Consider the following 27,998-nt stretch of genomic DNA (forward strand, 5'->3'; position numbering starts at 1 on the left):
TTTATGATGAGTATTTCTGTTGAAACGATGTGGCTATGCAAAGTCACTTGATGTTTTTGCAACTAGTGAATCTAACGCGTCAATGTCAACTCAGATTTTTTGATATAAATATGAACTTAATCAAACAAAACATGCATGTATTGTGTAACATGAAGTCCTATGAGTGTCATCTGATGAAAATAATCAAAGGTTAATGATTCATTTTATCTCTATTTCCACTTTTGTGACTGCTATATTTCGCTGGAAAAATGGCTGTGCTTATTGTGGTTTGGTGGTGACCTAACATAATCGTTTGTAGTGCTTTCACTGAAAAGCATATTTGAAATTGGACACTTTGGTGGGATTAACAACAAGATTACCTTTAAAATGGTATAAGACACATGTATGTTTGAGGAATTTTAATTATGAGATTTCTGTTGTTTGAATTTGGCACCCTGCACTTTCACTGGCTGTTGTCATATCGATCCCGTTAGCAGGATGCAGCCATAAGAAGTTAACATGTGTGCCTTTTTTGAGCCAATCAGTTGTGACAAGGTAGGGGTGGTATACAGAAGATAGCCCTATTTGATTAAAGACCAGATGACCTGGCCTCCACAATCACCCGACCTCAACCCAATTGAGATGGTTTGGGATGAGTTGGACCGCAGAGTGAAGGAAAAGCAAGTTTTCATCAAGGATCTCTCTGTACTTTGCTCCGTTCATCTTTGCCTCGATCTTGACTAGTCTCCCAGTCCCTGCCGCTGAAAACATCCCGCCAGCATGAGCCTGCCACCACCATGCTTCCTCGTAGGTATGGTGCCAGGTTTCCTCCAGATATGACGCTTGGCATTCAGGCTAAAGAGTTCAATCTTGGTTTCATCAGACCAGAGAATCTTGTTTCTCATGGACTGAGAGTCCTTTAGGTGCCTTTTGGCAAACTCCAAGCGGGCTGTCATGTGCCTTTTACTGAAGAGTGGCTTCCGTCTGGCCAATCTACTATAAAAGCCTGATTGGTGGAGTGCTGCGGAGACGGTTGTCCTTCTGGAAGGTTCTCCCACCTCCACAGAGGAACTCTGTTAGGCAAGAACATCAGCACAAGAACTGTTCGTTGGCAGCTTCATGAAATCGGTTTCCATGGCCGAGCAGCAGAACACAAGCCTAAGATCAGCATGTGCAATGCCAAGTGTCGGCTGGAGTGGTGGAAAGCTCGCCATCATTGGACTCTGGAGCAGTGGAAACGCGTTCTCTCTGGAGTGATGAATAACGCTTAACCATCTGGCAGTCCGACGGACGAATCTGGGTTTGGCGGATGCCAGGAGAACGCTACCTGCCCCAATGCTTAGTGCCAACTGTAAAGTTTGTTGGAGGAATAATGTTCTAGGGCTGTTTTTCATGGTTATGGCTAGGCCCCTTAGTTCCAGTGAAGGGGAATGTTAACTCTACAGCATACAATGACATTCTAGATTATTCTGTGCTTTCAACTTTGTGGAAACAAAAAGGGGAAGGCCCTTTTGTGTTTCAACATGACAATGCCCCCGTGCACAAAGCGAGGTCCATACAGAAATGGTTTGCCGAGATCGGTGTGGAAGTACTTGTCTAGCCCTCCAAGAGCCCTGACCGCCACCCCATCAAACACCTTTGGGATGAATTGGAATGCCGACTGCGAGCCAGGCGTAATCGCCCAACATCAGTGCCCGACCTCACTAATGCTCTTGTGTCTGAAAGGAACAAGTCCCCGCCGCAATCTTCCAATATCGAGTGGAAAGCCTTCCCAAAAGAGTGGAGACTGGTATAGCAGTAAAGGGGGTACCAACTCCATAATACTGCCCATGATTTGTAATGAGATGTTCAACAAGCAGGTGTCCACATACTTTTGGTTATGTAGTGTATGTATGTATGTAGTGTATGTAGTGTATGTAGTGTATGTAGTGTATGTAGTGTATGTATGTGTATGTGTATTTGTGTGTGTGTGTGTGTGTGTGTGTGTGCGTGCGTGCGTGCGTGCGTGCGTGCGTGCGTGCGCAGTACCAGTCAAAGGTTTAGACACACCTACACAACTGCCAAAGGAGCTTCCACAAAGTACTGAGTAAAGGGAGTGAATGCTTATGTAAATGTATAATTTTAGTTTTAAAATTTAAAGTTTTAAAATTTAAAAAAGAGAAAAAAATAGTTTTTGGTTATGTCATTATGTGGTATTGTGTGTAGATTGAGGGGGGGGGGGGGGGGACAATTGAATCAATTTTAGAAATAGACTGTAACGTAACAAAAGGAGAAAAAATTCAAGGCTTCTGAATACTTTCGAAGCACTATGTATGTGTATATTCCTATGCGGTGGGATTCTTCGTAAGTTGATGATCCTTGTGTTTCTGTCTTCATTTGTGGTGCGGTTGTCCTCGTAATCTGATGTTGCTTGGTGTGTTCTATTTGTGGCGTGGAGTTCCCAGTTTTTTTTGTTTATGTTGCTTATTTTTTTAGGTTTGTTTTCATTGTGTCTTTGTATATTTTATTTTGCCCTCCTTGCGTCCTCTTCCCCTCTGCCAAGTGTCCGTAGAGTATTTTCTTTGGTGGAACGACTGTGAGAAGGTTTTAAAGACATTCTACTCAAATGCATGAAAATGTCATTATGTTGACCTCATACAAATATACACTGAGTGTACATAACATTAGGAACACCTTCCTAATATTGAGTTGCACCTTATTTTGCCCTCAGAACAGACTAAAATTGTTGGGGACTCTACAAGGTGTCAAAAGCGTTCCATAGGGATGCTGGTCCATGTTGACTCTAATTCTTCCCACAGTTGTGCCAAGTTGGTTGGATGTCTTTTGGGTGGTGGACCATTTTTTATTATCACGGGATACTGTTGAGTGTGAAAAACCCAGCAGCTTTGTAGTTCTTGACACACTCAAACTGGTGTGCCTGGCACCTACTACCATACACCGTTCAAAGGTATTTTGTCTGGCACATTCACCCTCTGAATGGCACAAATACCCAATCCATGTCTCAATTGTCTCAAGGCTTAATAATCCTTCTTTAACCTGTCTTCTCCCTTTCATCTACACTGATTTTAAGTGGATTTAACAAGTGACATCAATAAGGGATTATACCTTTCACCTGGATTCACCTGGTCAGTCTATGTCATGGAAAGAGCAATGTTTTGTACACTCAGTGTACGTTGTGTCTTGTCACTCTGATCTTAAAGGGATAGTGCAATATTTTGGCAACTTTTCTACTTAACCAAAGTCAGATGAACTCATCGATACCATTTGCATGTCTCTGCATGCAGTTAGAAGGATGTTGAAGGTAGTTTCGTGAGCCATTGCTAACTAGTGTAATTATACAGGAACAGCTATAGACTTCCAGTCTTTGCGGTAACACTAGTTAGCAACTTCCTTTAACTGCATGCAGAAACAAAATTGTTATCCATGAGTTAATCTGACTCTGGGTAAGTAGAAAAATGTCTTAATTGCCAAAATCTTTTTTTTTAATCGTCGCGGAGGAAATTTATAAAAATGTGTTTTAAATAAATCATATTTTTTGGGAGTGGCACCAACTATTTAACAGTGGCTGCCCGTCATTGCTAAATGGAATATAGGGGAAACACTGTGTGTGTCTTATGTAACAGATAAAGAGGCCCACTATGGCAGCTTTTCCACCTGGCCATCTCCCTGTGTGAACCCTGGCCTACCCTGTCATGGAGGGGAACAGGTGTCAATGCTGTTACTCAATAGGCATGCCGCAGCACGGTGACGTCCACCGACGCCTGCAGCGCAACTTCATTTATTGTCACCGGCTCTGACTCACTCTCTTTTCATCAACCTCCTTGCCCTTCATTTTTATTTTGCCTTGAGCTAAAACACTCTTCAGCAATCAGGGTTTTTTCCCCACCTAAAAAACTGTAGCTAAAAAATATTATTCGGATTTCCCTTCCTGAGACTTTTCACAGTGTATTCACGCACTGTTCTCTTATTAGTAATCAATGATCTCGCTTATCACTACCATACAGTGTTCCAAGCACTCCTTATCTCCCCCCTACAGTTCCACCATGCTGATGGCAGTGGCTGACAGGGGTTGTGATTGGATACTGGTTGGTTGGTTGATTTTCTATCCTCTTATATATGACCGGGCCTCTGTAGAACTCAGAGTGAAGTGAAGTGCCACAGCTTGCTCCCTCCCAGCATGCTCCTCTCCCAGAGCGGATCGCCGTGGTTACCAGCTGGGTGGGTACGGTACGTTGCCCTGCAATGATTACAGCCTCAGCCATGTTGCTCACTGAAGCTTCAGGAGAGGAGGCAAGGGAGCGAGGGAGCGAGGGAGCCAGCGATATAAATAGAGCTTACATAACTGCCCCTTGTTGATGCCAAGAGCCGGGACAGCAGTGAAGAGGAGGAAAATAAAAAAGAGAAAGCTAGGAATGCATAATGACCTTGTTTTATGTGGAGAGAGACCTGGGGGCGGGGCTCAGCTTACTGTACGTGACGGTGAGCGCCAGGGTCGACAGGGGCCTCGAGGGGGCTTTTGATACAGAGGGCTTAGTGCACCCAGTGGGCCTTGCAGTCAGGGTCTAAGCTCCTGCAGAGGACAAGCTGGTGGTTTCCTGGAAGAATGAATCACCAGGTTGATGGTGCATGCCCAGGGATAAATAAGCTTACCACCACAGCCATGCTGGTTATTAGACTCTAGAGGGCTATAGTGCAGATGCGACAGGTGTGTGTGTGTGTGTGTGTGGTGCTGCTGCACACTGCTTGAGATGGTAAAGGAAAGGTTATTGTTCTACTCTTTCCCCATTCCCTGCTGCAGGAAAGGTCACTGCCCTCGTGCCATGGGCATGTTTTGTACACATGAACTGTATCCTTGTTTGAAATCTGTCACGCATATGGTTAAAGGCGGGCTGTCCTGTGGTTGGGTGAGGGAGGGGATTAAATGTCACTTGGCAATGTCCAAGTACTATTGAGTATCACCTGCTAATGGCACCTTAATGCCTAGGCCAGGGGTCATCAACTGGTGGCCGGCGGGTGGTTTTATTTGGCCCACAAAGTTTTCAGAGCCCCCAAAAATATATACATAAAAAAAAAAAAATATATATATATATATATATATATATGTGTTTAACATAAAAGACTGTAAAAAAACACCAGGAAATCAGATCCAAGTGATTTTAATTTAAGAAGTCTCTTCCCAAGTATTCCCACACATGATAGAGAGACACGACATGGTTGTATACAAATGTAAGCAAGGTTTGAAATTATTGTTTTAGTCTAACACTATATTTGTTTGGGCTTCTTGCGGTTAATATGCAGTCTACAATTGATTTGTAATTATGTTCTGGTCCCCTGACCATCCGCTCAAGAAAAAACTAAATAATAATAATAATCTAGCCCAGTGGTTCTCAGCTGGTTTTGCTCGGGGACCCAAATTTGACAATTGAGTGACGACTCAATATTATAGACTATTGATGATTTCATTGTATTATGTTGTATTGAAGCTGCCTTGGGCAAGTTTCACTTACAAAATAGACTCTGTCTCAATTATGGTATTAAAGAAAGTCATTACACAGCCATATTAACTGAGAACACATTTATTATCAATTCAAGAGAATAAGCCATTTAATTAGAAGACCAGTTCAGTAGTGGGGTATAATACATTATCAGACTCAGAACATGGCATCAAAACCAGTCCAATAATGTTAATGAACAGTAACGCACACCAGTGTTTAAAATGGAAAAAACACAATTCTTAATCATCAATTATCATGTCAATAGTTTCATAACCTGAAAAGTGTTTTTAAAGGTATACGTTTTTAACCAGTTCAATAAAATGTCATATGAATGTCAGAATAAATGAACAATAATAAGTAACATAGGGAACAATAACTCATTAACCTGTTTATTTTGTGTGTGTGTGTGTGTGTGTGTGTGTGTGTGTGTGTGTGTGTGTGTGTGTGTGTGTGTGTGTGTGTGTGTGTGTGTGTGTGTGTGTGTGTGTGTGTGTGTGTGTGTGTGTGTGTGTGTGTGTGTGTGTGGCCTATCAGTGGGAAAGCTGGGGGTGTTTCTTGAGTTTGATAAGTTTATTGAAGTTTGGTTGACAGGGCAACTCGAAGGTCATGCTGGCTGTCCAGTTTGTTTGTTTCTGCTTTTAGTTTTCAGCACGGCTATAGCAGAGAAGCCACTTAAACACAGATAGGTAGATCTGAACGGTAGCATGATTCTGATTTCATGACAGATGAGAGCAGGATACTCTCCCGTTATGCTGCTCCAGAACTTTGGCAGTGTCATTTCCGAGAAGCGCGTGCTCAGTCCGCCAGGTAGGAAAGTTGCGTGAACCATTCCTCACAATCGAAATGTTCCTGACAGAGATTACTTGTTTTCCGAAAGAAACGCAGCAATCTCCGCTCTAAGGTCATAAAAGTGACCCAACACTTTACACCTGGAAAGCCAGCGGATCTCTGCATGATAAAGCACCTGCTGGTGCTCCCTCCCCATATCCCTACAGAAGGCCTGGAAACACCTGCTTTTCGTGGAACTCTTTTTGATATAGTTGACACACTTGATCACATCCTGGAGAGTGGCGTGGAGCTCAGGCACCATGATCTTCGCTGCCAATGCCTCCCTGTGTAGGAAGCAGTGGTTCCACGTCGCACTCTGTGTTCTCTCCAGGATCCGTTTTACTACGCCGGAGTGCTTTCCCGTCATGGCAGCTGCTCCATCAGTGGTCACACTGACGCACCCATCCCAGGCCAGTCCCACAGAGCCCAGCTCCATATCCATTGTGTTAAAGACAGGCTCTGCAGAGTTGGTGTCTGACATAGACCATTAGAATTGCATGGTTAGCCACGTCTGTGGATTCATCAAGCTGCAGTGCGTAATGGCCATTTGCACTAATGCTCTCTGATGTCTGGCACGTTATGTCCCCAGACATGTCCTGGATTCTCCTCCTCATGGTGTCATTGGATAAGGGGATGGTTTTAAGTCTGTTGGCGGTTGACTCTCCCAAGATTTCACTGCACATATCAATCGCAGCAGGGAGTATGAGATTCTCTGCGCTGGTGTGGGCTTTTTTGCACTTAGCAATGCGCTGGGCCACAAATACTTTTTTCATGTACCATGCATACCTTGTTCAATGAATATTGTGAGGCCTCCAGATATTGACATTTCCTTTTTTTTAAAGTCAGCTATTTTATCTTTGTGGCTTGGATGCTTGGTGCCCAGATTACGTTTCATTTTGAAGGATTTCATGCTCTCATTAGCTAACAGCTCTTTGCATAGGACGCACTACGGTCTACTCACCCTGTCTGTCTTCTATATATGGGCGCGAGTGCTCTGAAATCTGAGTAGATCGCCAGAGCGAATTTACGAATGCACCCTACTGTCAAATCCTGACCTTAGAGAGCCATTTTATTTCTCTATTGGGTTGGGTCAGGGTGTAATTTGGGGTGGGCATTCTATGTTGTCTATTTCTTTGTTTTTGGCAGAGTATGGTTCCCAATCAGAGGCAGCTGTCTATCGTTGTCTCTGATTGGGAATCATACTTAGGCAGCCCTTTTTCCCACTTTCTGTTGTGGGATCTTGTCTTTTGTGTTGCAGGTTGTTGCACTCCTAGCTTTACGTTCGTTGAGTTGTTTATTGTTTTTTTGGTGGAACATTTAATTTAATAAAGAAAATGTACGCCTACCACGCTGCACCTTGGTTCATTTATGACAGGGAGTTTGAGGACATCGAGCCTAACACCTACGTAAAACCATATTTGATGAAGTCGGAGTCATACTTTCGCTTCTTGACAGAGTTGTCTGCCTTGTTGTTGACATTGGAAGCAGCAGTAGATGAGGGAGCTGCACGTTTTAAAAACTTGTCCATGATTTTACTATGACAGCTAGCCTAAATGAGTTAAATGACAGCAAACTATCCACATGTCCAATAACTGCAGAACAAATCTGCATTGTTAGCTGTCAATCACGCTAGCTGTCAGAAGAAGATCTGTATTAACTGATTGGATGTGTCACATTTAAAACTAAACAATGTTGTAGAATGACATTTTTATTGGATCTGTGTATGTCGAGAAATCTGTCATTTCATTGGATCAGTGTGTGTGGGGTGGGGTGGGGGGGGCGAGATGGTTATTGTATTGGTTAATGAGCGAGTGCAGCATGACAACCCTCTAAGTCCGAATTTCACAACTGGGGGACGCACTGCACGTGTAAAGTCAACAACAATAAGCGGTGCTGCGGTATCCTATCAAAATAAAAGTCTTGGTCCGGCGGTTACTTTCAAAATAATGTCTTTTTTTCTTGCACACATCCCACGACCCTTTAAAATCCTCCCGCGACCCCCATGTGGGTTGTGACCCCCCCCCCCCCAGTTGAGAATCACTGATCTAGATGATGATCCCTTCCCTAGGCTATTCAATTTCCCTATTGATATTTTTCTCTATCTTCCTTCCGTGTTGTGTTATTGGCGCAGACCGTGACATAATGTTATTTTCCCAAGATATGTTTAGAAACCTGTTCAAGGTAGTAGTGTTCCAGAGAATTGGAAACTGATAGGCAATACTAGTCAGCAAACTGACAAATTCCTACATATGTGCAGATAGAGCCACAGAGCAACAGCCAAGTTGCCCTGACAGGGTTTTCCTTAGCCAGCTCTATTCCTGCTGCTGTTGTTGTTTTCTTGGACATTGTCATAAGGCAGTCAGGTGTTGCCATAATTATTGTCATCCAAGCAATCTGAGATGAAATTACTTGTTTATGGTCACAGTCATGAGGGTTTTCCCGTTTTGAACTGGGTAATGTTGTTATTAAGTTGCTTTCTGGCAGTTGATAATGGGTGGAGGTTTGCCTGCTTATATAACCACTGCTGATTTCTGAGCACTATCAATGAATGACAGTGGTTTTGTCAACAAGATTCTCTTAACCACATGCGTTCCTTTTTACACTTTTGTTGTTTATTGGGAAGTTATTTTAAAGGGGTAGAAAATACTCCAGTTAACTTAATCTGATCTTTGTGCTTACTCTCGGGTCATGGTTACTGGTGGAATTCTATGAGTACTGTTTAATGTTAATGCACAGTTTTACTATAACATTTTCTGGTTTTCCTTTAACTTCTGTATACTGTATGTTCCATTATCTCAGACGGAGGGACTTCAATGAGTTGAGTCTCAACTTGGAAAGAATGCTGGTTATGTAAGAGGTTTTCAAACTGCCCCAGAATTCATGCGATAACTCCTGCACGCCTCTGGTCTCCCCTCCCTCCCTCTTCCCTCTCACACCAAGCACACACTTCGTGCCAGTCGGGTGCTCAAAAAGTAGGGCAGGATTTTCCACCTCTTCTTTACCTTCATTTTCCCCCTTGTTATCTGATGTAACAGTGTTTGGGCTGAGGCTCGTTTGCAGTGGCTCCCTCCCTTCAACCACTCAGCTGATTGCAAGCCTTATGTAAGGAGGGAAAATGGGACTGGATAATAGCAGCTGGAAAAAGCAAACTCCCATGCATGGAAGAAAAGTTGTCGAATTAATGTGCAAAAAAATACATTTGTTTTATAGGTTTTGCAGTGCTAGACTATAAACATAAAGTCCTATACTTTCACTTGAAGAGTTTTGTTTTGGTGAAAAGTACTTGATGCTGAATTTGGTTAAAGCCACCTTTGTTGACAAACTTGAGTTGACAAACTTTCTGTGATTGCTGTGTACCTGGCTGTGTTTGCTGTATGACTTTGTGTACAGTGCAGCCTGCCCTGCACTGTGCCAGTAGAGTTGTGCCCTTTGGGCAGAGAGCAGATGGTGTGAAAACAGGTGAGCACATGGAGGCACTCCAGGTTATTTCCTTGGCAGAGGGCTGAGGGTTATTTAACAGAGCTTCAGCGAGAGAGAGCCTCTGGGTGCATAGCAGACAGACAGACAGACAGACGGAGAGACGTGGTCAAACTGCCAACAAACGGAACAACAAATATACCCGACCTTTGAGCTGTTTACCTTGTATTGCTTATAATTGGAAACATGTAGATATGACAACATTATCATAATACCTCACTATGAATCCCTCTCACTACCACTTCCCATATAAACACAGAATGAACTAAAAAAAAAGAACTCTTACATCCGCATTTACTTGTTCTTCTTGTCTGTCTCCAGAAATCCTTCTTCATGCGCCTGACGGGGGAAAACAAGTCAGAGATGTTCTTCAAGGTATTCTATGAGAGGATGAAGCTGGCCCAGCAGGAGATCAAGGCCACTGTGACCGTCAACACCAGCGACCTGGGCAGCAAAAAGAAAGAAGAGGAGCCCCCGGACAAGGACACGTCCACCGCTAAAGGAAAGAAAGGTCAGGGGTCAGGGTAGCAGGCCTGGTGTGAACACACCCTGTTACTGTCTACTGAGACAGTCAATCCAGTGAATTTACTGCACTCAGAACACGGCACAAATCATACATCAGTCATTCACAAACACATACAGCTGTTTCACACTGCAGTGCAAATTGGGGCCCAATGATGAAGCTCACGTTCTGTGACAGCTACAGCTCTGCTCCTGTGTGCAATGTGCAGTGAGACTCTCCCATGTCTTACGCTGTTGTACTCTGGTGCCCTTCAGTGTGTGTCTCTCTCTGAATTCTCCTGTTCCTCTCTCTACAGGGATGGAGGTGGCAGTGGTGTCTACGGGGGCGGTTGCCGTGGTGACGGAGGAGGTCAAGGAGCAACTGGTGGAGGCCTCCACGGTCACTAAGAAGGCGTTCACAAGGTACCGGCGTGAGGCCGAGGCCGAGGAGCACCTGGCTGCCGCTGAGGGTCAGGGCCCCAGCACTCCAGACGACCAGGAAGGGGAGATGAGTGTCATCATCACCATCATGCAGCCCATCCTGCGGCTCATGCAGCTGCTGTGTGAGAACCACAACAGGGAGCTGCAGGTTGGTCAGCCACACCACCAGGGGGCACTACTCTGGTTTACGTTACACAATTGAGTTATTAAAGGGGGGCTGTGATGGTTGCTCAGGCCCCATGGAACACTTACCGTTTCAGTGCTGGTAAATTTCCATCACCAGATCTTTATACAGAAATGAAACCATATGGTGAAGATAGACATCCGTTGGAACAACGTGATGCAACTGTTTCCATATCTGGTAGCACTTGGTCTGGTTTCACTATGAGGACGATTGTGTTTGGAAATGGGGACGTCCAATACCTCAGACTGACAGTGAACTTCCCCCACTAACATCCTCTGTGCAGTAAGGTCAAGGCGCCACATTATTGACAGATAGCTGGATGCTGAATCACCGTAGCTCGTCATCAGTTGTGTAGTTATATGGCCTGGCTGGATTGATCCTGAGCCAAACACACAGTGGGCTAAAATTATCAGGATTTAATGTCACTGACATGTTTAGACTCACGAGTTAATGATGTGTCTCATCATTAGATAAACCAGCCATTGAATTAAACTCTTAAGAAGAAAACAACCGTAACAGGAAGCCTTTTTAACACAGCACATTAAACATTGATAATTGGTAATTTCTGATGATATTATACTCAAAAGCCAGTACTTTTGACTTTCAGTGGAATAAACCCATTTGTTCTTAGAGGGATCTAAGCTTATTGTTCATATTGCCAATGTTTAGAATGAACATATGAATTAGTGTGTCTCTAACTTTGAGTCGTGTGTAACGTTCCTCTCCAGAACTTCCTACGGTGTCAGAACAACAAGAACAACTATAACCTGGTGTGTGAGACGCTGCAGTTCCTGGACTGTATCTGTGGCAGCACCACGGGAGGCCTGGGGCTACTGGGACTCTACATCAATGAGAAGAACGTAGGCCTCATCAACCAGACAGTAGAGAGCCTCACAGAGTACTGCCAGGGACCCTGCCATGAGAACCAGGTGGGCATACACACACACACACACACACACACACACACACACACACACACACACACACACACACACACACACACACACACACACACACACACACACACACACACACACACACACACACACACACACACACACACACACACACACACACACACACCGATTCTACCTAGATCAAAAGCTTTGTTTTATATGTGCACATGCAGTATCATGAAACGTTGTTGTCAAATGACCCAGTGTTTGCATATAACTGATGGTTCTATTTCAGTAATTGCAAGGTTGGTCTTATTTGGCAGTGCTTTATTTGGCTTTTACATTCTCTTTACAAGCCCAGCTAGGTCCCAGTACACAGCTGCATGCTAAGAGAAGGCTTTCCTTGCAGGATCATGTCAGACTAAACTAAACCCTTTTTGTAATATTGTTTTCTGGTAAATGTCACATCAGTCCCAGAGAGGAATGCAAAAAGTTTCCTATCTGTTTCTCTGTCAGAACTGCATCGCCACTCATGAATGCAACGGTATCGACATCATCATCGCGCTGATCCTCAACGACATCAACCCCCTGGGCAAGAAGAGGATGGACCTGGTGCTGGAGCTGAAGGTATGGACACCCTGTCTTGTTGTGATAGTCATGTTGCACCCTGTCATGTTTTCCTTCATTATCCATTTGGCATATTTCTTTGTTTTGTATTTGTAATCTAGGTAATTAAGGTCATTTCAAGGTCATTTCTAATCAAGTAATTAAGGCAGTTACACAATTTTAAAAACATTACAATACATTTACAACAGATTTCACAACACATTAAGTGTGTGCCCCAAGCCTCTACTCTACTACCACATATCTCCAACACAAAATCCATGTGTGTGTGTGTATAGTGCGTATGTTATTGTGTGTGTGAATGCATGTGTCTGTTTGTGTTGCTTCACAGTCCCCGCTGTTCCATAAAGTGTATTTTTATCTGTTTTTTTAATCTAATTTTACTGTTTGCATGAGTTACTTGATGTGGAATAGAGTTCCATGTAGTCATGGCTATATGTAGTACTGTGCGCCTCCCATAGGCTGTTCTGGACTGTGAAGGGACCTCTGGTGGCATGTCTTGTGGGCTATGCATGGGTGTCCGAGCTGTGTGCCAGTAGTTCAGACAGACAGCTTGGTTCATTCAACATGTCAATACCTCTCACAAATACAAGTAGTGATGAAGTCAATCTCCCCTCCACTTTGAGCCAGGAGAGATTGACATGCATATTATTAATGTTCGTTTTCTGTGTACATCTAAGGGCCAGCTGTGCTGTCCTGTTCTGAGCCAATTGCAGTTTTCCTATGTCCCTCTTTGTGGCACCTGACCACACGACTGAACAGTAGTCCAGGTGCGACAAAACTAGGGCCTGAACGACCTGCCTTGTTGATAGTGCTGTTAAAAAGACAGAGTAGCGCTTTATAATGCACTGACTTCTCCCCATCTTAGCTGCTGTTGTATCAACATGTTTTGACCATGACAGTTTACAATCCAATGTTACCCCAAGCAGTTTAGTCACCTCAACTTGCTCAATTTCCACATTATTTATTACAAGTTTTTGAAATATTTAGGACTAACTTATTTGTTGCCACCAATTCTGAAACTAACTGCAGCTCTTTGTTAAATGTTGCAGACGTGTCAGTCGCTGTAGTAGCTGACCTGTATAGTGTTCAGTCATCCGCATCCGCTTTACTCAAAGCCAGTGGCATGTCATTAATAAAGATTGAAAAAAGTAAGGGGCTTACACAGCTACCCTGGGGAATTCCTGATTCTACCTGGATTATTTTGGAGAGGCTTCTATTAAAGAACACCCTCTGTGTTCTGTTAGACAGGTAACTCTTTATCCACAATATAGCATGGGGTATAAAACTATAACACATACGTTTTTTACAGCAGCAGACTATAATTGATGTCAAAAGCCGCACTGGTGTCTAACAAAACAGCTACTACAATCGTTTAATCATCAATTTCTCTCAGCTAATCATCAGGAATTTGTGTAAGTGCTGTGCTTGTTGAATGTCCTTCCCTATAAGCGTGCTTAAAGTCTGTTGTCAATTTGTTTACTGTAAAATAGCATTGTATCTGGTCAAACAAAATTTTTCCCAAAGTTTACTAAGGGTTGGTAACGGGCTGATTGGTCGGCTATTTGAGCCAGTAAAGGGGGCATTACTATTCTTATGTAGCGGAATGACTTTTGCTCCCCTCCAGGCCTGAGGGCACACACTTTCTAGTAGGCTTAAATCTTTGTTTCAATGCATTTTTTAACCTTCAGCACTCATGACAACCTGAATGATATCCATCCTCCTGATGTTCTGTCTCCCTTGCACCTCTCTCTTTCTGTTCCAGAATAATGCATCCAAGCTCCTCTTGGCCATCATGGAGAGTCGCCACGACAGTGAGAACGCAGAGAGGATACTATACAACATGAGGCCCAAAGAACTGGTGAGTGGCATATACAGTATTGGTTGCAAGATGCACATGCAGCACAGCATGGCACAGAGGACAATGTTAAGGCGAAGTTATCTGACGGTCTGGTTTGTGACATTCATGTGCAGGTGGAGGTGATAAAAAAGGCCTACATGCAGGGGGAGGTGGAGCCGAATGAGCCTTCTGAGGAAGATGAAGATGGCGAGGAAGAGCATGCAGCCTCTCCACGAAACGTGGGCCATAACATCTACATCCTGGCTCATCAGGTACTGTAGATCACTTACTGGCTGCATGCAACTGTCCACCCCCATACAGTACCCCTGTAACAGCTACACAACCTATAGTCATAATTACATCAGAGCACTACCCTCCTTGCTTCCACCCTAACCCCCCTGAGGCACAATACAGCTCTATGAACGATTGTGTCTATTCATGTAGTTATGTGGGTGAACAACACCGACAGTTACAGTTCATTCGGAAAGTATTCAGACCCCTTGACATTTTCCACATTTTGTTACGTTAGTCTTATTCTAAAATAGATTTTTTTTAAATGATCATCAATCTGCACAAAATATCCCATAATGACAAAGCAAAAACAGTTTTTCAGGCCAATTTTAGCAAATTATAAAAAATAAAAAACTGAAATATAACATTTGCATAAGTATTCAGATCCTTTACTCAGTACTTTGTTGAAGCACCTTTGGCAGCAATTACAGTCATCTTGGGTATGACGCTACAAGCTTGACACACCTGTATTTGGGGAGTTTCTCCCATTCTTCTCTGCAGAGCCTCTCAAGCTCTGTCAGGTTGGATGGGGAGCGTTGCTGCACAGTTATTTTCAGGTCTCTCCAGAGATGTTCGATCGGGTTTAATTCCGGGCTCTGGCTGGGCCACTCAAGGACATTCAGAGACTTGTCCCAAAGCCACTCCTGCACTGTCTTGCCTGTGTGCTTAGGGTCGTTGTTCTGTTCTGAGATCCTGAGCACTGTGGAGCAGGTTTTCATCAAGGATCTCTCTGTACGTTGCTCTGTTCATATTTCCCTCGATCCTGACTAGTCTCCCAGTCCCTGCCAATGAAAAACACCCCCACATCATGATGCTGCCACCACCATGCTTCACCGTAGGGATGGTACCAAGATTCCTCCAGATGTGACTCTTGGCATTCAGGCCAAAGAGTTCAAACTTTGTTTCATCAGACCAGGGAATCTTGTTTCTCATGGTCTGAGAGTCCTTTAGGTACATTTTGGCAAACTCCAAGCGGACTGTCATGTGCCTTTTACTGGCCAATCTACCATAAAGGCCTGATTGGTAGAGTGCTGCAAAGATGGTTGTCCTTCTGGAAGGTTCTCCCATCTCAACAGAGGAACTCTAGAGCTCAGTCAAAGTGACCATCGGGTTCTTGTTCATCTCCTTAACCAAGGCCCTTCTCCCCCGATTGCTCAGTTTGGCTGGGTGGCCAGCTCTAGGAAGAGTATTTTATAATGTTTTACCCCTTTTTCTTCACAATTTTGTGATATCCAATTGGTAGTTATAGTCTTGTCCCATCGCTGCAACTCCCCTACGGACTCGTCATAGGCAAAGGTCAAGAGCCATGCGTCCTCCGAAACACGACCCTGCCAAGCCGCACTGCTTCTTGATACACTGCCTGCTTAACCCGGAAGCCAGCCGCACCAATGTGTCGGAGGAAACACCGTCTAGCTGGTGATCGAAGTCAGCTTGCAGGCGCCCGGCTCGCCACAAGGAGTCGCTAGAATCGCGATGGGACAAGGAAATCCCGGCTAGCCAAACCCTCCCCTAACCCGGACGACGCTGGACCAATTGTGCGCCGCCTCATGGGTCTTCCAATCATGGCCGGCTGTGACACAGCCTTTGATCGAACCCGGTCTGTTGTGACACCTCAAGCCCTGCAATGCAGTGCCTTAGACCGCTGCTCGGGAGGCCACCTATAGGAAGAGTCTTGGTAGTTCCAAACTTCTTCCATTTAAGAATGATGGAGGCCACAGTGTATTTAATCAATTTTATAATAAGGCTGGAATGTAACAAAATGTGGAGAAAGGGACGGGGTCTGAATACTTTCCAAAAGCACTGTATGTAGGTGAAAATGTTTATGCCAAGGCATGATGCCCTGCAGGCTAGTGGGTGAACGCTGAGCAGAGTCTACATCCTGTACTTGGAGCACAAAGACAAACCGTGCCATGTACTGTCAGACACTGCAGTGATCTGAAATCAGTGTTAGTCACCTGTATCCACACCTAGCACATTCCATGCCACCCGCCAGATAAAATGAAGAAAAATAGACACAAAAACATGAAGTTGGTGACTTAGAAAACCCTGATTGTCAATTTTGACTTATGTCTGTACAATGAATATTCACAACTATAATGTGGTACATCACCTGACGACATTGGTACATTCATACAATGTGTTCCAGTTGGCCCGCCACAACAAGGAGCTACAGGCCTTGCTGAAGACCTATGGGGAGGGGGATGAAGCCCTGGAGTTCTATGCCAAGCACACAGCTCAGATCGAGGTCAGTCATTTTAGTCTGATTCAGGAGAGTCAGCCATTGTGGCTCTGCCACTGCCGGTGTCCTCTCCCTGCACTGAAAAGTTCAATTTTGTCCACTGTGTTTTTACTTTGTCATTTTCTGTTCCCCTGTGTTCACTATGGTGGATTGCAACATGTATTTTGTCATAAATATGTTTTGACTTTTTATTACCCTACTCATGTGACAGTCATGTTATTTTTCTTGGCCTGCTTTTCACACTGTTAGTATTTTGTTATATGAAAATGACTAGCAGCTTTGGTATGTTTGCACCTGTTCTACTGTGTGCTCAGCAAGGGGAAAGAATGCTGTCTGTTGACAATGCAGAAAACCTCAAACGTGGAAGAGCTTATCAAATTAGTGTAATGTGTTGCACAGTGCTTTTATACACACAGCCACTTATACACACTCTCTACTCCTCTTCTGGTGTATAACATTACTGTTGCTAAAAAATGTCTTAGCCATTTTTCAAGGGGAAGAATAGGAACCAACATGCCACTATCTAACCATAAAGTTTGGGGCCTACCTAGTCCAGGACCTAGAGTTGCCCGTCCCCCCCTGAGAGAGAATGTCTGTGACAGGCAGCGTTGGCTGCATGTGGTTGTGTCCAGATTGTGCGTCTGGATCGCACCATGGAGCAGATAGTCTTCCCTGTGCCCAACATCTGTGAGTTCCTCACCAACGAGTCCAAGCTGCGGGTGTACTACACCACGGAGCGCGATGAGCAGGGCAGCAAGATCAACGACTTCTTCCTGCGCTCCGAGGACCTCTTCAACGAGATGAACTGGCAGAAGAAGCTGCGAGGTACTCAAGAGCCAACCACTGGTAACGCAAACACGGTTCCCTGTGCGTCCCTTTCCCTACCTCTCTATACTAGGTACCTGCTTTACATGCCCTCAGCCCTCACTGACCCCTACAGGCCCTTCAGGAGACCCCCCAGGCTGGGTCGGGTTCTCCCTGCGTGGGCCAGAGACCCACACTGAATCCTGGATGGAAGGGAGGGGAGAGGGCATGTAAAGGTTGTATGTTAAGTTAGAGCACCTAACATAAAGTGGATAAAGGCTAAGATATTTACAGTGTAAGGTTGGAGTGAAATGTTTACATGACAGAGGGAGAATTGTTGAGAATGTGGGTGTGGCTTTCTGCAACGTCTCATAAAGAATTAGGAAATGCTTGATTGACTCCTATTCACCCCCACACATACCACTGTTTTCACAAGCAGCTACTGTACTGTACTTTTGTTTATGTTCCCAGCCCGTACATTCACATATAGTTACTTATGATGGGTTGTTGTTTATGTCAGGTGAGGATTCATCTTTCTTATCACAGAAACACACGCACACAATCAGATGGGATATATTTGGATTGTTTACTACACTGAGTACATGCCATGGCCCTGTCTCATAGGGAGTGAATAGATAGAGGCTGAGTTGCTCTGAGAATGGGGTGTAATGGGATTGTAGGTCAGTCTGGGTGGGTCTCGACCAGGGAGAGTCAGGCCAGGATCCAGCAGACCATCAGACACAACTGCTGACCCCAGGCCCACAAGGGTTCAGGCAGCACAGACTGAGAGCAATCAGGTAGTCCCCTGTCATGAGCCATCTATAGGACTGCTGGAGAGTGTGGTGGAGGACAGGACCAGATTAGGCCTACTTGATGAATGGGAACCAGATGCCATGAGAGGGACTGGGGGAGAGACTGATTCAATAGATTGGGAGAATAAATTATTTTTTGTGAAGGTAGAGAGTTAGACACTTAGAGATTAAGATTAGCATTCTCAGAATCTGTTTGCAAACAGTATAACACCCTAAGCCTCATGGGAGGTTCAAAAAATGAAGAAAAAAAACAGTCCTACAATAACTCATGGTGTAATTGTTGATGCCCTCATCTCAAGTCCACCCACAAAACATCCCCCATGTTACACATTCAGTAGGGCGTCTCCCTATTGACACATAGTTCCTGATTCTTCCACCCCCCCTCTCAGGCTGTGATCGCTGTATGACTGCACTCTTTGTTTCCTCAATGGGAGCGTGTTTCTGCCTGCCTGTCTGTCACTCTGTGAGCCCAGTACTGTTTATAAAAGTCCCCACCCTCAGTTCCTCTTTTCAAATGAAGAAGCTGCCTCCAAAATAGCAGCGGCCGCGTAACCGTCCGACCCCCTGATCAAAGACCATGTGGGCAGAAGGCGAGGCGAGCGTTGCTTATGTTGGCCAGGGAAGGGATTGGCTGTTATGAGTGTCCAAGTTGGATGTTCACTACTGAACACACTCCAAAATCACCCCATAGGATTTATGTACACTAAATAACCCTGCTAATTGGCTTAGCCCCCTTTCCATTATTTAATTTATGTTTTTGCTTTGTTGTTTAGTGTGTATTTGAACCTTGCAAATTGCCTCTCACCCTACCCTTATCTATTTAAAAATAAACCGATTGTGAACCTAGAATTAACCTTCAGTTTGGATACATTTTTATTTTATTTCACCTTTATATAACCAGGTAGGCTAGTTGAGAACAAGTTCTCATTTACAACTGCGACCTGGCCAAGATAAAGCAAAGCAGTTCGAGACATGAAACAACACAGAGTTACACGTGGAATAAACAAACATACAGTAGAAAAGTCTATATACAGTGTGTGCAAATTAGGTAAGATAAGGGAGGTAAGGCAATACATAGGCCATGGTGGCGAAGTAATTACAATATAGCAAATAAACACTGTAATGGCAGATGTGCAGAAGATAAATGTGCAAGTAGAGATACTGGGGTGCAAAGGAGCAAGATAAATAAATACAGTATGGGGATTAGGTAGTTGGATGGGCTATTTACAGGTGGGCTATGTACAGGTGTAGTGATCTGTGAGCTGCTCTGACAGCTGGTGCTTAAAGCTATTGAGGGAGATATGTGTCTCCAGCTTCAGTGATTTTTGCAGTTCGTTCCAGTCATTGGCAGCAGAGAACTGGAAGTAAAGGCGGCCAAAGGAGGAATTGGCTTTGGGGGTGACCAGTGAGATATACCTGCTGAAGCGCGTGCTACGAGTGGGTGCTGCTATCGTGACCAGTCAGCTGAGATAAGGCGGGGTATTACCTAGCAGAGACTTGTAGATGACCTGGAGCCAGTTGGTTTGGCGACGAGTATGAAGCGAGGGCCAGCCAACGAGAGCATACAGGTCGCAGTGGTGGGTAGCATATGGGGCTTTGGTGACAAAACGGATGGCACTGTGATAGACTGCATCCAATTTGTTGAGTAGAATGTTGGAGACTATTTTGTAAATGACATCGCCAAAGTCGAGGATCTGTAGGATGGTCAGTTTTACGAGGGTATGTTTGGCAGCATGAGTGAAGGATGCTTTGTTGCGAAATAGGAAGCCGATTCTAGATTTCATTTTGGATTGGAGATGCTTAATGTGAGTCTGGAAGGAGAGTTTAGAGTCTAACCAGACACCTAGAATATGTGGACAACTACAAATACCTAAGTCAGAACCGTCCAGAGTAGTGATGCTGGACGGGCGGGCAGGTGCGGGCAGCGATCGGTTGAAGAGCATGCATTTAGTTTTACTTGCATTTAAGATCAGTTGTAGGCCACGGAAGGAGAGTTGTATGGCATTGAAGGTCGTCTGGAGGTTAGTTAACCTGTTAGGCGGGCTGTCCCGACGTCGGTACACTTATGACAACATCCAGCTCAATTGCAGGGCGCGAAATTCAAAATCTATTTTTTAAAAATATTTAACTTTCACACATTAACAAGTCCAATACAGCATTTGAAAGATAAACATCTTGTTAATCCAGCCAACGTGTCCGATTTTTAAAATGTTTTACAGCAAAAACACCACGTATATTTATGTTAGTTCACCACCAAATACAAAAGAGGGCAGACATTTTTCACAGCACAGGTAGCATGCACAAAGCCAACCTAACTAACCAAGATCCAACCAAACAAACCTAGAAACAACTTCCTCAGATGACAGTCCTATAACATGTTACACAATAAATCTATATTTTGTTCGAAAAATGTGCATATTTGAGCTAGAAATCAGTTTTACATTGATGCTACCATCATAGCTACAGTCAGAAATAGCACGGGAGTAGCCAGAGTAAATACAGACACCAACGTCAACCACCTAATTACTCATCATAAAACATTTCAGAAAAATATATGGTGTATAGCAAAATGAAAGACAAAGATCTTGTGAATACAGACAATATTTCCGATTTTTTAAGTGTTTTACAGCGAAAACACAATATATCGTTATATTAGCTTACTGCAATGGCTAACACACAACAGCATTGATTCCAAGTAATCGGTAGCGATAGCACAGCTCGACAGATATATTAAATAGCATCCCAAATTGGGTCCTTATCTTTGTTGATCTTCCATCAGAATGTTGTAAAGGGGTCCATTGTCCAGTACCGTCTTTGTTTGGATCCAGAACGAACTATTTCCCTCTTGAATTAGCAAGCACACTGGCCGTGCGGCGCTAACCTCTCCTTCTTGAAAAAATTCTTCCAAAGCATCACGTCTAAAGTCCCGAATAAATTTCAATAATATAATTAAACTATATTGAAAAAACATACTTTAGGATGATATTGTGACATGTATCAAGTCAAATCGAAGCCGGAGATTATATTCACCTATAACGACAGTTTTCCAGGAGGCAATACAAAGTCCAACTTCGCTCCTTGGAGAAAAAAAATGATGGCGGTCCTCTCACTCCAAGAGGCTGTATTCAATCCCTGAACGAGATATTCAAGTCCTTTCTGCTCTCACTTCCGCATGACACCCAGGGGAAGGCGTATGATGTGTTTCTATGGTCCCAAGTGACATGCCCTTTTATAGACAAGCTCTTGAAAAGAGACCTCGCATTTGGAAATCTCACTTCCGGATAGGAAATGGGCTGCAGAAAGAGTTCTGGTTCACTTAGAGAAATATTTCAAACGGTTTACTAGAGAGTGTTTTCTATCCAATAGAAATGATAATATGCATATTGTACGAGCAAGAATTGAGTAGGAGGCCGTTTGAAATGGCCACCTATTTTCAGGTTACTCAGTGCTGCCCCTTGCAGCCATAAGAAGTTAACACAGTGTCCAAAGAAGGGCCAGAAGTATACAGAATGGTGTCGTCTGCGTAGAGGTGGATCAGAGAATCACCAGCAGCAAGAGCGACATCATTGATGTATACAGAGAAGAGAGTCGGCCCGAGAATTGAACCCTGTGGCACCCCCATAGAGACTGCCAGAGGTCCCGACAACAGGCCCTCCGATTTGACACACTGAACTCTATCAGAGAAGTAGTTGCTGAACCAGGCGAAGCAATCATTTGAGAAACCAAGGCTATTGAGTCTGCCGATAAGAATGTGGTGATTGACAGAGTCGAAAGCCCTGGCCAGGTCGATGAATACAGCTCCACAGTATTGTCTCTTATCGATGGCTGTTAAGATATCTTTTAGGACCTTGAGCGTGGCTGAAGTGCACTCATGACCAGGTCTGAAACCAGATTGCATAGCAGAGAAGGTACGGTGGGATTCGAAATGGTCGGTAATCTGTTTGTTAACTTGGCTTTCGAATACCTTAGAAAGGCAGGGTAGGATAGATATAGGTCTGTAGCAGTTTGGGTCTAGAGTGTCTCCATGTTTGAAGAAGGGGGTGACCACGGTTGTTTTCCAATCTTTGGGAATCTCAGACGACACGAAAGAGAGGTTGAACAGGCTAGTAATAGGGGTTGCAACAATTTCGGCAGATAATTCTAGAACGAGCGGGTCCAGATTTTCTAGCCCTTGCTGATTTGTAGGGGTCCAGATTTTGCAACTCTTTCAGAACATCAGCTATTTGGGTGAAGGAGAAATGGGGGAGGCTTGGGCGAGTTGCTGTGGGGGGTGCAGGGCTGTTGACCGTGGTAGGGGTAGCCAGGTGGAAAGTCTGGCAAGCCTTAGAAAAATGCTTATTGAAATTCTCAATTATAATGGATTTATCGGTGGTGACAGTGTTTCCTAGCCTCAGTGCAGTGGGCAGCTGGGAGGAGGTGCTCTTATTCTCCATGAACTTTACAGTGTCCCAGAAGTTTTTTGAGTTTGTGCTACAGGACTGTCTGTGTATATTGGTTCCTAACTTCCCTGAAAAGTTGCATATCACGGGGGCTATTCGATGCTAATGCAGAACGCCACAGGATGTTTTTGTGCTGGTCAAGGGCAGTCAGGTCTGGAGAGAACCAAGGGCTATATCTATTCCTGGTTAAAAAAAATAATAATGGGGCATGCTTATTTAAGATGGTGAGGAAGGCACTTTTGAAGAATAACCAGGCATCCTCAATTGATGGGATGAGGTCAATATCTTTCCTGGATACCCGGGCCAGGTCGATTAGAAAGGCCTACTCGCTGAAGTGTTTTTGGGAGCGTTTGACAGTGATGAGGGGTGGTCGTTTGACCGCAGACCCATTACGGATGCAGGCAATGAGGCAGTGATCGCTGAGATCTTGGTTGAAAACAGCAGAGGTGTATTTGGATGGCAAGTTGGTTAGGATGATATCTATGAGCGTGCCCATGTTTACGGCTTTGGGGTTGTACCTGGTAGGTTCATTGAAAATTTGTGTGAAATTGAGAGCATCAAACTTAGATTGTAGGATAGCCGGGGTGTTAAGTATGTCCCAGTTTAGGTCACCTAGCAGCACGAGCTCTGAAGATAGATGGGGGGCAATCAGTTCACATATGGTGTCCAGAGCACAGCTGGGGGCAGAGGGTGGTCTATAGCAAGCGGCAACAGTGAGAGACTTGTTTCTGGAAATGTGGATTTTTAAAAGTAGAAGCTCGAATTGTTTGCGTACAGACCTGGATACTAAGACATAACTCTGCAGGCTATCTCTGCAGTAGATTGCAACACTGCCCCCTTTGGCAGTTCTATCTTGTCGGAAAATGTTATAGTTAGGGATGGACATTTCAGGGGTTTTGGTGGCCTTCCTAAACCAGGATTCAGACACGGCTAGGACATCAGGGTTGCCAGAGTGTGCTAAAGCAGTGAATAAAACAAACTTAGGAAGGAGGCTTCTGATGTTAACATGCATGAAACCAAGGCTTTTACAGTTACAGAAGTCAACAAATGAGAGCACCTGGGGAATAGGAGTGGAGCTAGGCACTGCAGGGCCTGGATTAACCTCTACATCACCAGAGGAACAGAGGATAAGTAGGATAAGGGTACGGCTAAAGGCTATAAGAACTGGTCGTCTAGTACGTCCGGAACAGAGAGTAAAAGGAGCAGGTTTCTGGGAGCGATAGAATAGATTCAAGGCATAATGTACAGACAAAGGTATGGTAGGATGTGAGTACAGTGGAGGTAGGCCTAAGCATTGAGTGATGATGAGAGAGATATATTGTCTCTAGAAACATCCTTTAAACAAGGTGATGTCATTGCATGTGTGGGAGGTGGAACTAAAGGGTTGGCTAAGGCATATTGAGCAGGGCTAGAGGCTCTACAGTGAAATAAGACAATAATCACTAACCAGAACAGCAATGGACAAGGCATATTGACATTAAGGAGAGGCATGTGTAGCCGAGTGATCATAAGGGTCCAGTGAGTAGTGAGTAGTGAGGCTGGTTGGAGACACAGCGATTCAGACAGCTAGCGGGCCGGGGCTAGCAAGCTAGCAGAAGGGCCTCAGAGGGACGACGCGACGGGGGAAGTCTGTCCGCGGCAAGCAGGCTAAAGACATTAAAATGGAAACACTGCTCTGGTGTGTATTAGCTCATGTAACCATGGTATGTAGTACTATCATCATCACGCTTTGATTATTTGAATCAACTCTCTAGTGCAAGGGCAAAACCAAAATGTGCACCCCTTGGGGTCCCCAGGACTGAGTTTGAGAAATGCTGCCCTACTGGGTTGAATGCTTCAGCTGACACAAAAAAGGCAAACAATTCAGTGAAGTATAGACGTGCCACTGGGGTGTATTATTTGCTGCGAGAAAAACTGATAAGTGAATCACCCAATCACCCATGATGTTTGGGTACCAGCTAACAGTAACCTTCCTACAACTGTAACCAAATACAAAATTGCCCCCCCCCCCTTTCAAAAATGTCATACTAGACATAATTCTAACCCCTAGTGGTATGTCTTATATTTGAGATTTAGCTCTAGATGCAATTGTGATTTTTGAAGGGATACTTCAGGATTTCCCCCAGAGTCAGATAAACTTGTAGATAAAATGTTTGCCTCTGTGCCCAGTATGAAGGAAGTTGGAGGTAGTTTTGTGAGCAAATGCTAACTAATGTTAGCACAATGACTGGAAGTTCTATGGGTATCTACTAATAGATATTATAGACTTCCAGTCATAGCACTAACATGTGGTTAGCAGTTGTGTTAGCGCTAGTTAGCAACTTCTTTAAAACTGCATGACGGGACATAAAAATGGTATCCTTGAGTTCATCTGACTCCTGAAGTATCCCTTTAAGAACCTCTGCATTGTGCATAGTAATATTAATAATGTATTACATTTACAAAGTGCTTTTCATTATACAGAATGATCTCAATGTGCGTAAGAGGACAATCCTCCAATGAATGCTCTGTCACTTGTGTTTACGCACTATAGATACTGTACGTGTATGTGCATCTCCTGTGATGTGTTCTGTGAATCTTGTCTACGTTTGGCGAGTGCAGCAGTATTGTGATGGTGGTGTAGTTGTAGTAGTGAATGCACTGCGATGTTTTCTGGTGTAGAGGTGGTCCTAATGACTATGTATTGACCGTGTGTGTTGGCCCTCTTCGTCCCTTCTCCAGCCCAGCCCATTCTATACTGGTGCTCTCGTAATATGTCCTTCTGGAGCAGCATCTCCTTCAACCTGGCCGTGCTCATGAACCTGCTGGTGGCCTTCTTCTACCCTCTGGAAGGAATCCGCGGAGGTCAGTGAGTTCTCTCCTTCTTCTCCCCTACCTTCTCTCTCGCTCAGCTAAATAGTCTGCAGGGTATCTGTGCCAAACGATGGCTGATCTCTGTATGTGTTCTCTGTTTAATTCTACAAGTGTGACTGTTACCAAACAGGATATTGAAGCAAATGACAACAGACCATTAAAGCAAGGGAACTACATTACAACGCACATTACACACAAACTCAAGTTGTTTGGGAAGGTGAATGGAGCATAAACTGGGTCACCACTGTTTTCAAGCTGTGTTTGTAAAGCTATATTATGAGTGCATCAAGGTTATGTGGCTACCTATTCCACACAATGTCTTTGAGATAATTATTTGGATATTTAAAACAATTCCTTTCATACATTTATGAAGGTAACCTTTACCTCTGATCTGTGATGCAAGGCTGGATTCCTGTCTCATGCCTGTGGTTCTGGTGTTACTGGCATCACTTATTAATGTCAGGTCCTCTGAATCAGGCCCTGACCTGATTATTGATATGGGGTTTGAGCTAAACGCACACACGCACACACACACATTAAATTAATTAACCTGTCACCAGACTCCTGTCTTCACTCTGATGCTGACGAGTCTTCAGTCAGGATCCATGGTATCTGTTTCTCAAGTTTCACGTTTTATTGTCACATGCACAGAATACAGCAGGTGCTAGCTAGCCAACTACGGCTAACTTACAGTCCCGTCAAACAGTGCAGCCAGAATAACAACAGTAGCTGCATTTGGCTGTTTTCTAGTGACATTTATTTGGATAAATCCATAACAATGAGCTAATGAGGCACGATTTCGCCTGGCATGGAAAATGTGCTCTCTCGTTAGAACACTGTGGTTCAGAGGAGCTAGCCAACAACACAGCTAACACACTAACTTCAAACTGAAGCTGGAAACACTACAAACTAGCTACACTTCATTTTGTTTTACCTTTTTTCAATTGACATTTCTTTGTGTATATCCATAAAATTATGCTGATTAATGATTTCGACTGGCTGAGAAAGGCTGCCTACCTCTATCTCTCGTACCGACCACTACACGTTCATTACTAGGGGACAGTTGGAGATCGAATTTGAATATTGAAACAATGTTGCAAATGTCGAAGAGACAGACAGTAAGGTTTAATACAGCTCTGCTGTTAAAAACTAAACGTTAGTCTAAAAGAAATGTGAGATAGTGTCTAGATGCTTTTTATAGGGGAGATCACGTTTATAACTTCCCTGCTTGGGCTGATGAGAAAGTTGATTGCGCAGTCAGATGGAACAGAGTAAATAGGCATTTTAATGTCATAGATTTAGCCGGTGGTAACTTGTGGAATAGACACCGGCTGGAACAAGGAGACCAGGAGAAAGGACATGAGAAGTATGCAATTGAGATCTTACCATCTTATAGGATCAGTGCATTTCACTGTGCCCCAGACTGTGAAATTTGACATTTCCTTAGGAACATATGGTCAGGCAAGAGCATAGCCACTCATTAGGCTTAGGTGTTGAACATGGCATAATTGAGCTGCTCTAGTGGTTGGTCCAGGCGGGGCTTCAAATTTATTTCAAGCTTTTAAATCCTGTATTTTACCTTCACTGTATGCCAGTGTGCAGGGGGAAACTGTTGCCTCTGTGCAATGTCAAGGACTGAATAAACAGGATTTATTTAGTCATTTTAGAGACATTTTCACATAACTGCCTTTTCTCTCCAGCTCTCGCTCCATCTCTCCCTCTTCATGCCTGACCGCAATGTTAGTCTGTGGTGATGTGTAAAGCACAGCCCCGGTCATTAAGGCCTTTATTGTTCCAGGGCAGAGTTGCCGAGAGAAGACCCACATTGTGACTCGCATAAACTTTACATTGTTCTGTCTGGGGTCAAGCGGCGCAGTCCCTTTTGTTTTGAACTTCCTGAGAGAGAGAGAGAGAGAGAGAGAGGAGAGAGAGAGAGAGAGAGAGGAGAGAGAGAGAGAGAGAGAGAGAGAGAGAGAGAGAGAGAGAGAGAGAGAGAGAGGAGAGAGAGAGAGAGAGAGAGAGAGAGAGAGAGAGAGAGAGAGAGAGAGAGAGAGAGAGAGAGAGAGAGAGAGAGAGAGAGAGAGAGAGAGAGAGAGAGAGAGAGAGAGAGAGAGAGAGAGAGAGAGAGAGAGAGAGAGAGAGAGAGAGAGAGAGAGAGAGAGAGAGAGAGAGAGAGAGAGAGAGAGAGAGGAGAGAGAGAGAGAGAGAGAGAGAGAGAGAGAGAGAGAGAGAGAGAGAGAGAGAGAGAGAGAGAGAGGCTTTGAGCTAGAATACATTCATGTGGTTTCCAGTGTC

At 44.2% G+C, this 27,998-nt stretch overlaps 1 protein-coding gene across 10 annotated transcripts in view; it reads left to right on the forward strand.

The window, feature by feature from the left end:
- Positions 1-27,998, forward strand: part of LOC129815025 (inositol 1,4,5-trisphosphate receptor type 1-like) — a 144,253-nt gene that overhangs the window by 89,139 nt on the left and 27,116 nt on the right. For all 10 annotated transcript variants that reach the window (XM_055868291.1, XM_055868296.1, XM_055868295.1 and 7 more), the window contains 9 exons: positions 10,101-10,290; positions 10,598-10,869; positions 11,634-11,834; positions 12,318-12,428; positions 14,191-14,286; positions 14,400-14,537; positions 16,703-16,801; positions 17,428-17,662; positions 25,572-25,694. In XM_055868291.1, coding sequence (XP_055724266.1) covers positions 10,101-10,290; positions 10,598-10,869; positions 11,634-11,834; positions 12,318-12,428; positions 14,191-14,286; positions 14,400-14,537; positions 16,703-16,801; positions 17,428-17,662; positions 25,572-25,694 — 1,465 coding nt within the window. The remainder of the gene's footprint in view (positions 1-10,100; positions 10,291-10,597; positions 10,870-11,633; positions 11,835-12,317; positions 12,429-14,190; positions 14,287-14,399; positions 14,538-16,702; positions 16,802-17,427; positions 17,663-25,571; positions 25,695-27,998) is intronic.

Source organism: Salvelinus fontinalis, chromosome 18 (genome assembly GCF_029448725.1).
Source record: "Salvelinus fontinalis isolate EN_2023a chromosome 18, ASM2944872v1, whole genome shotgun sequence".
Classification (NCBI taxonomy): domain Eukaryota; kingdom Metazoa; phylum Chordata; class Actinopteri; order Salmoniformes; family Salmonidae; genus Salvelinus; species Salvelinus fontinalis.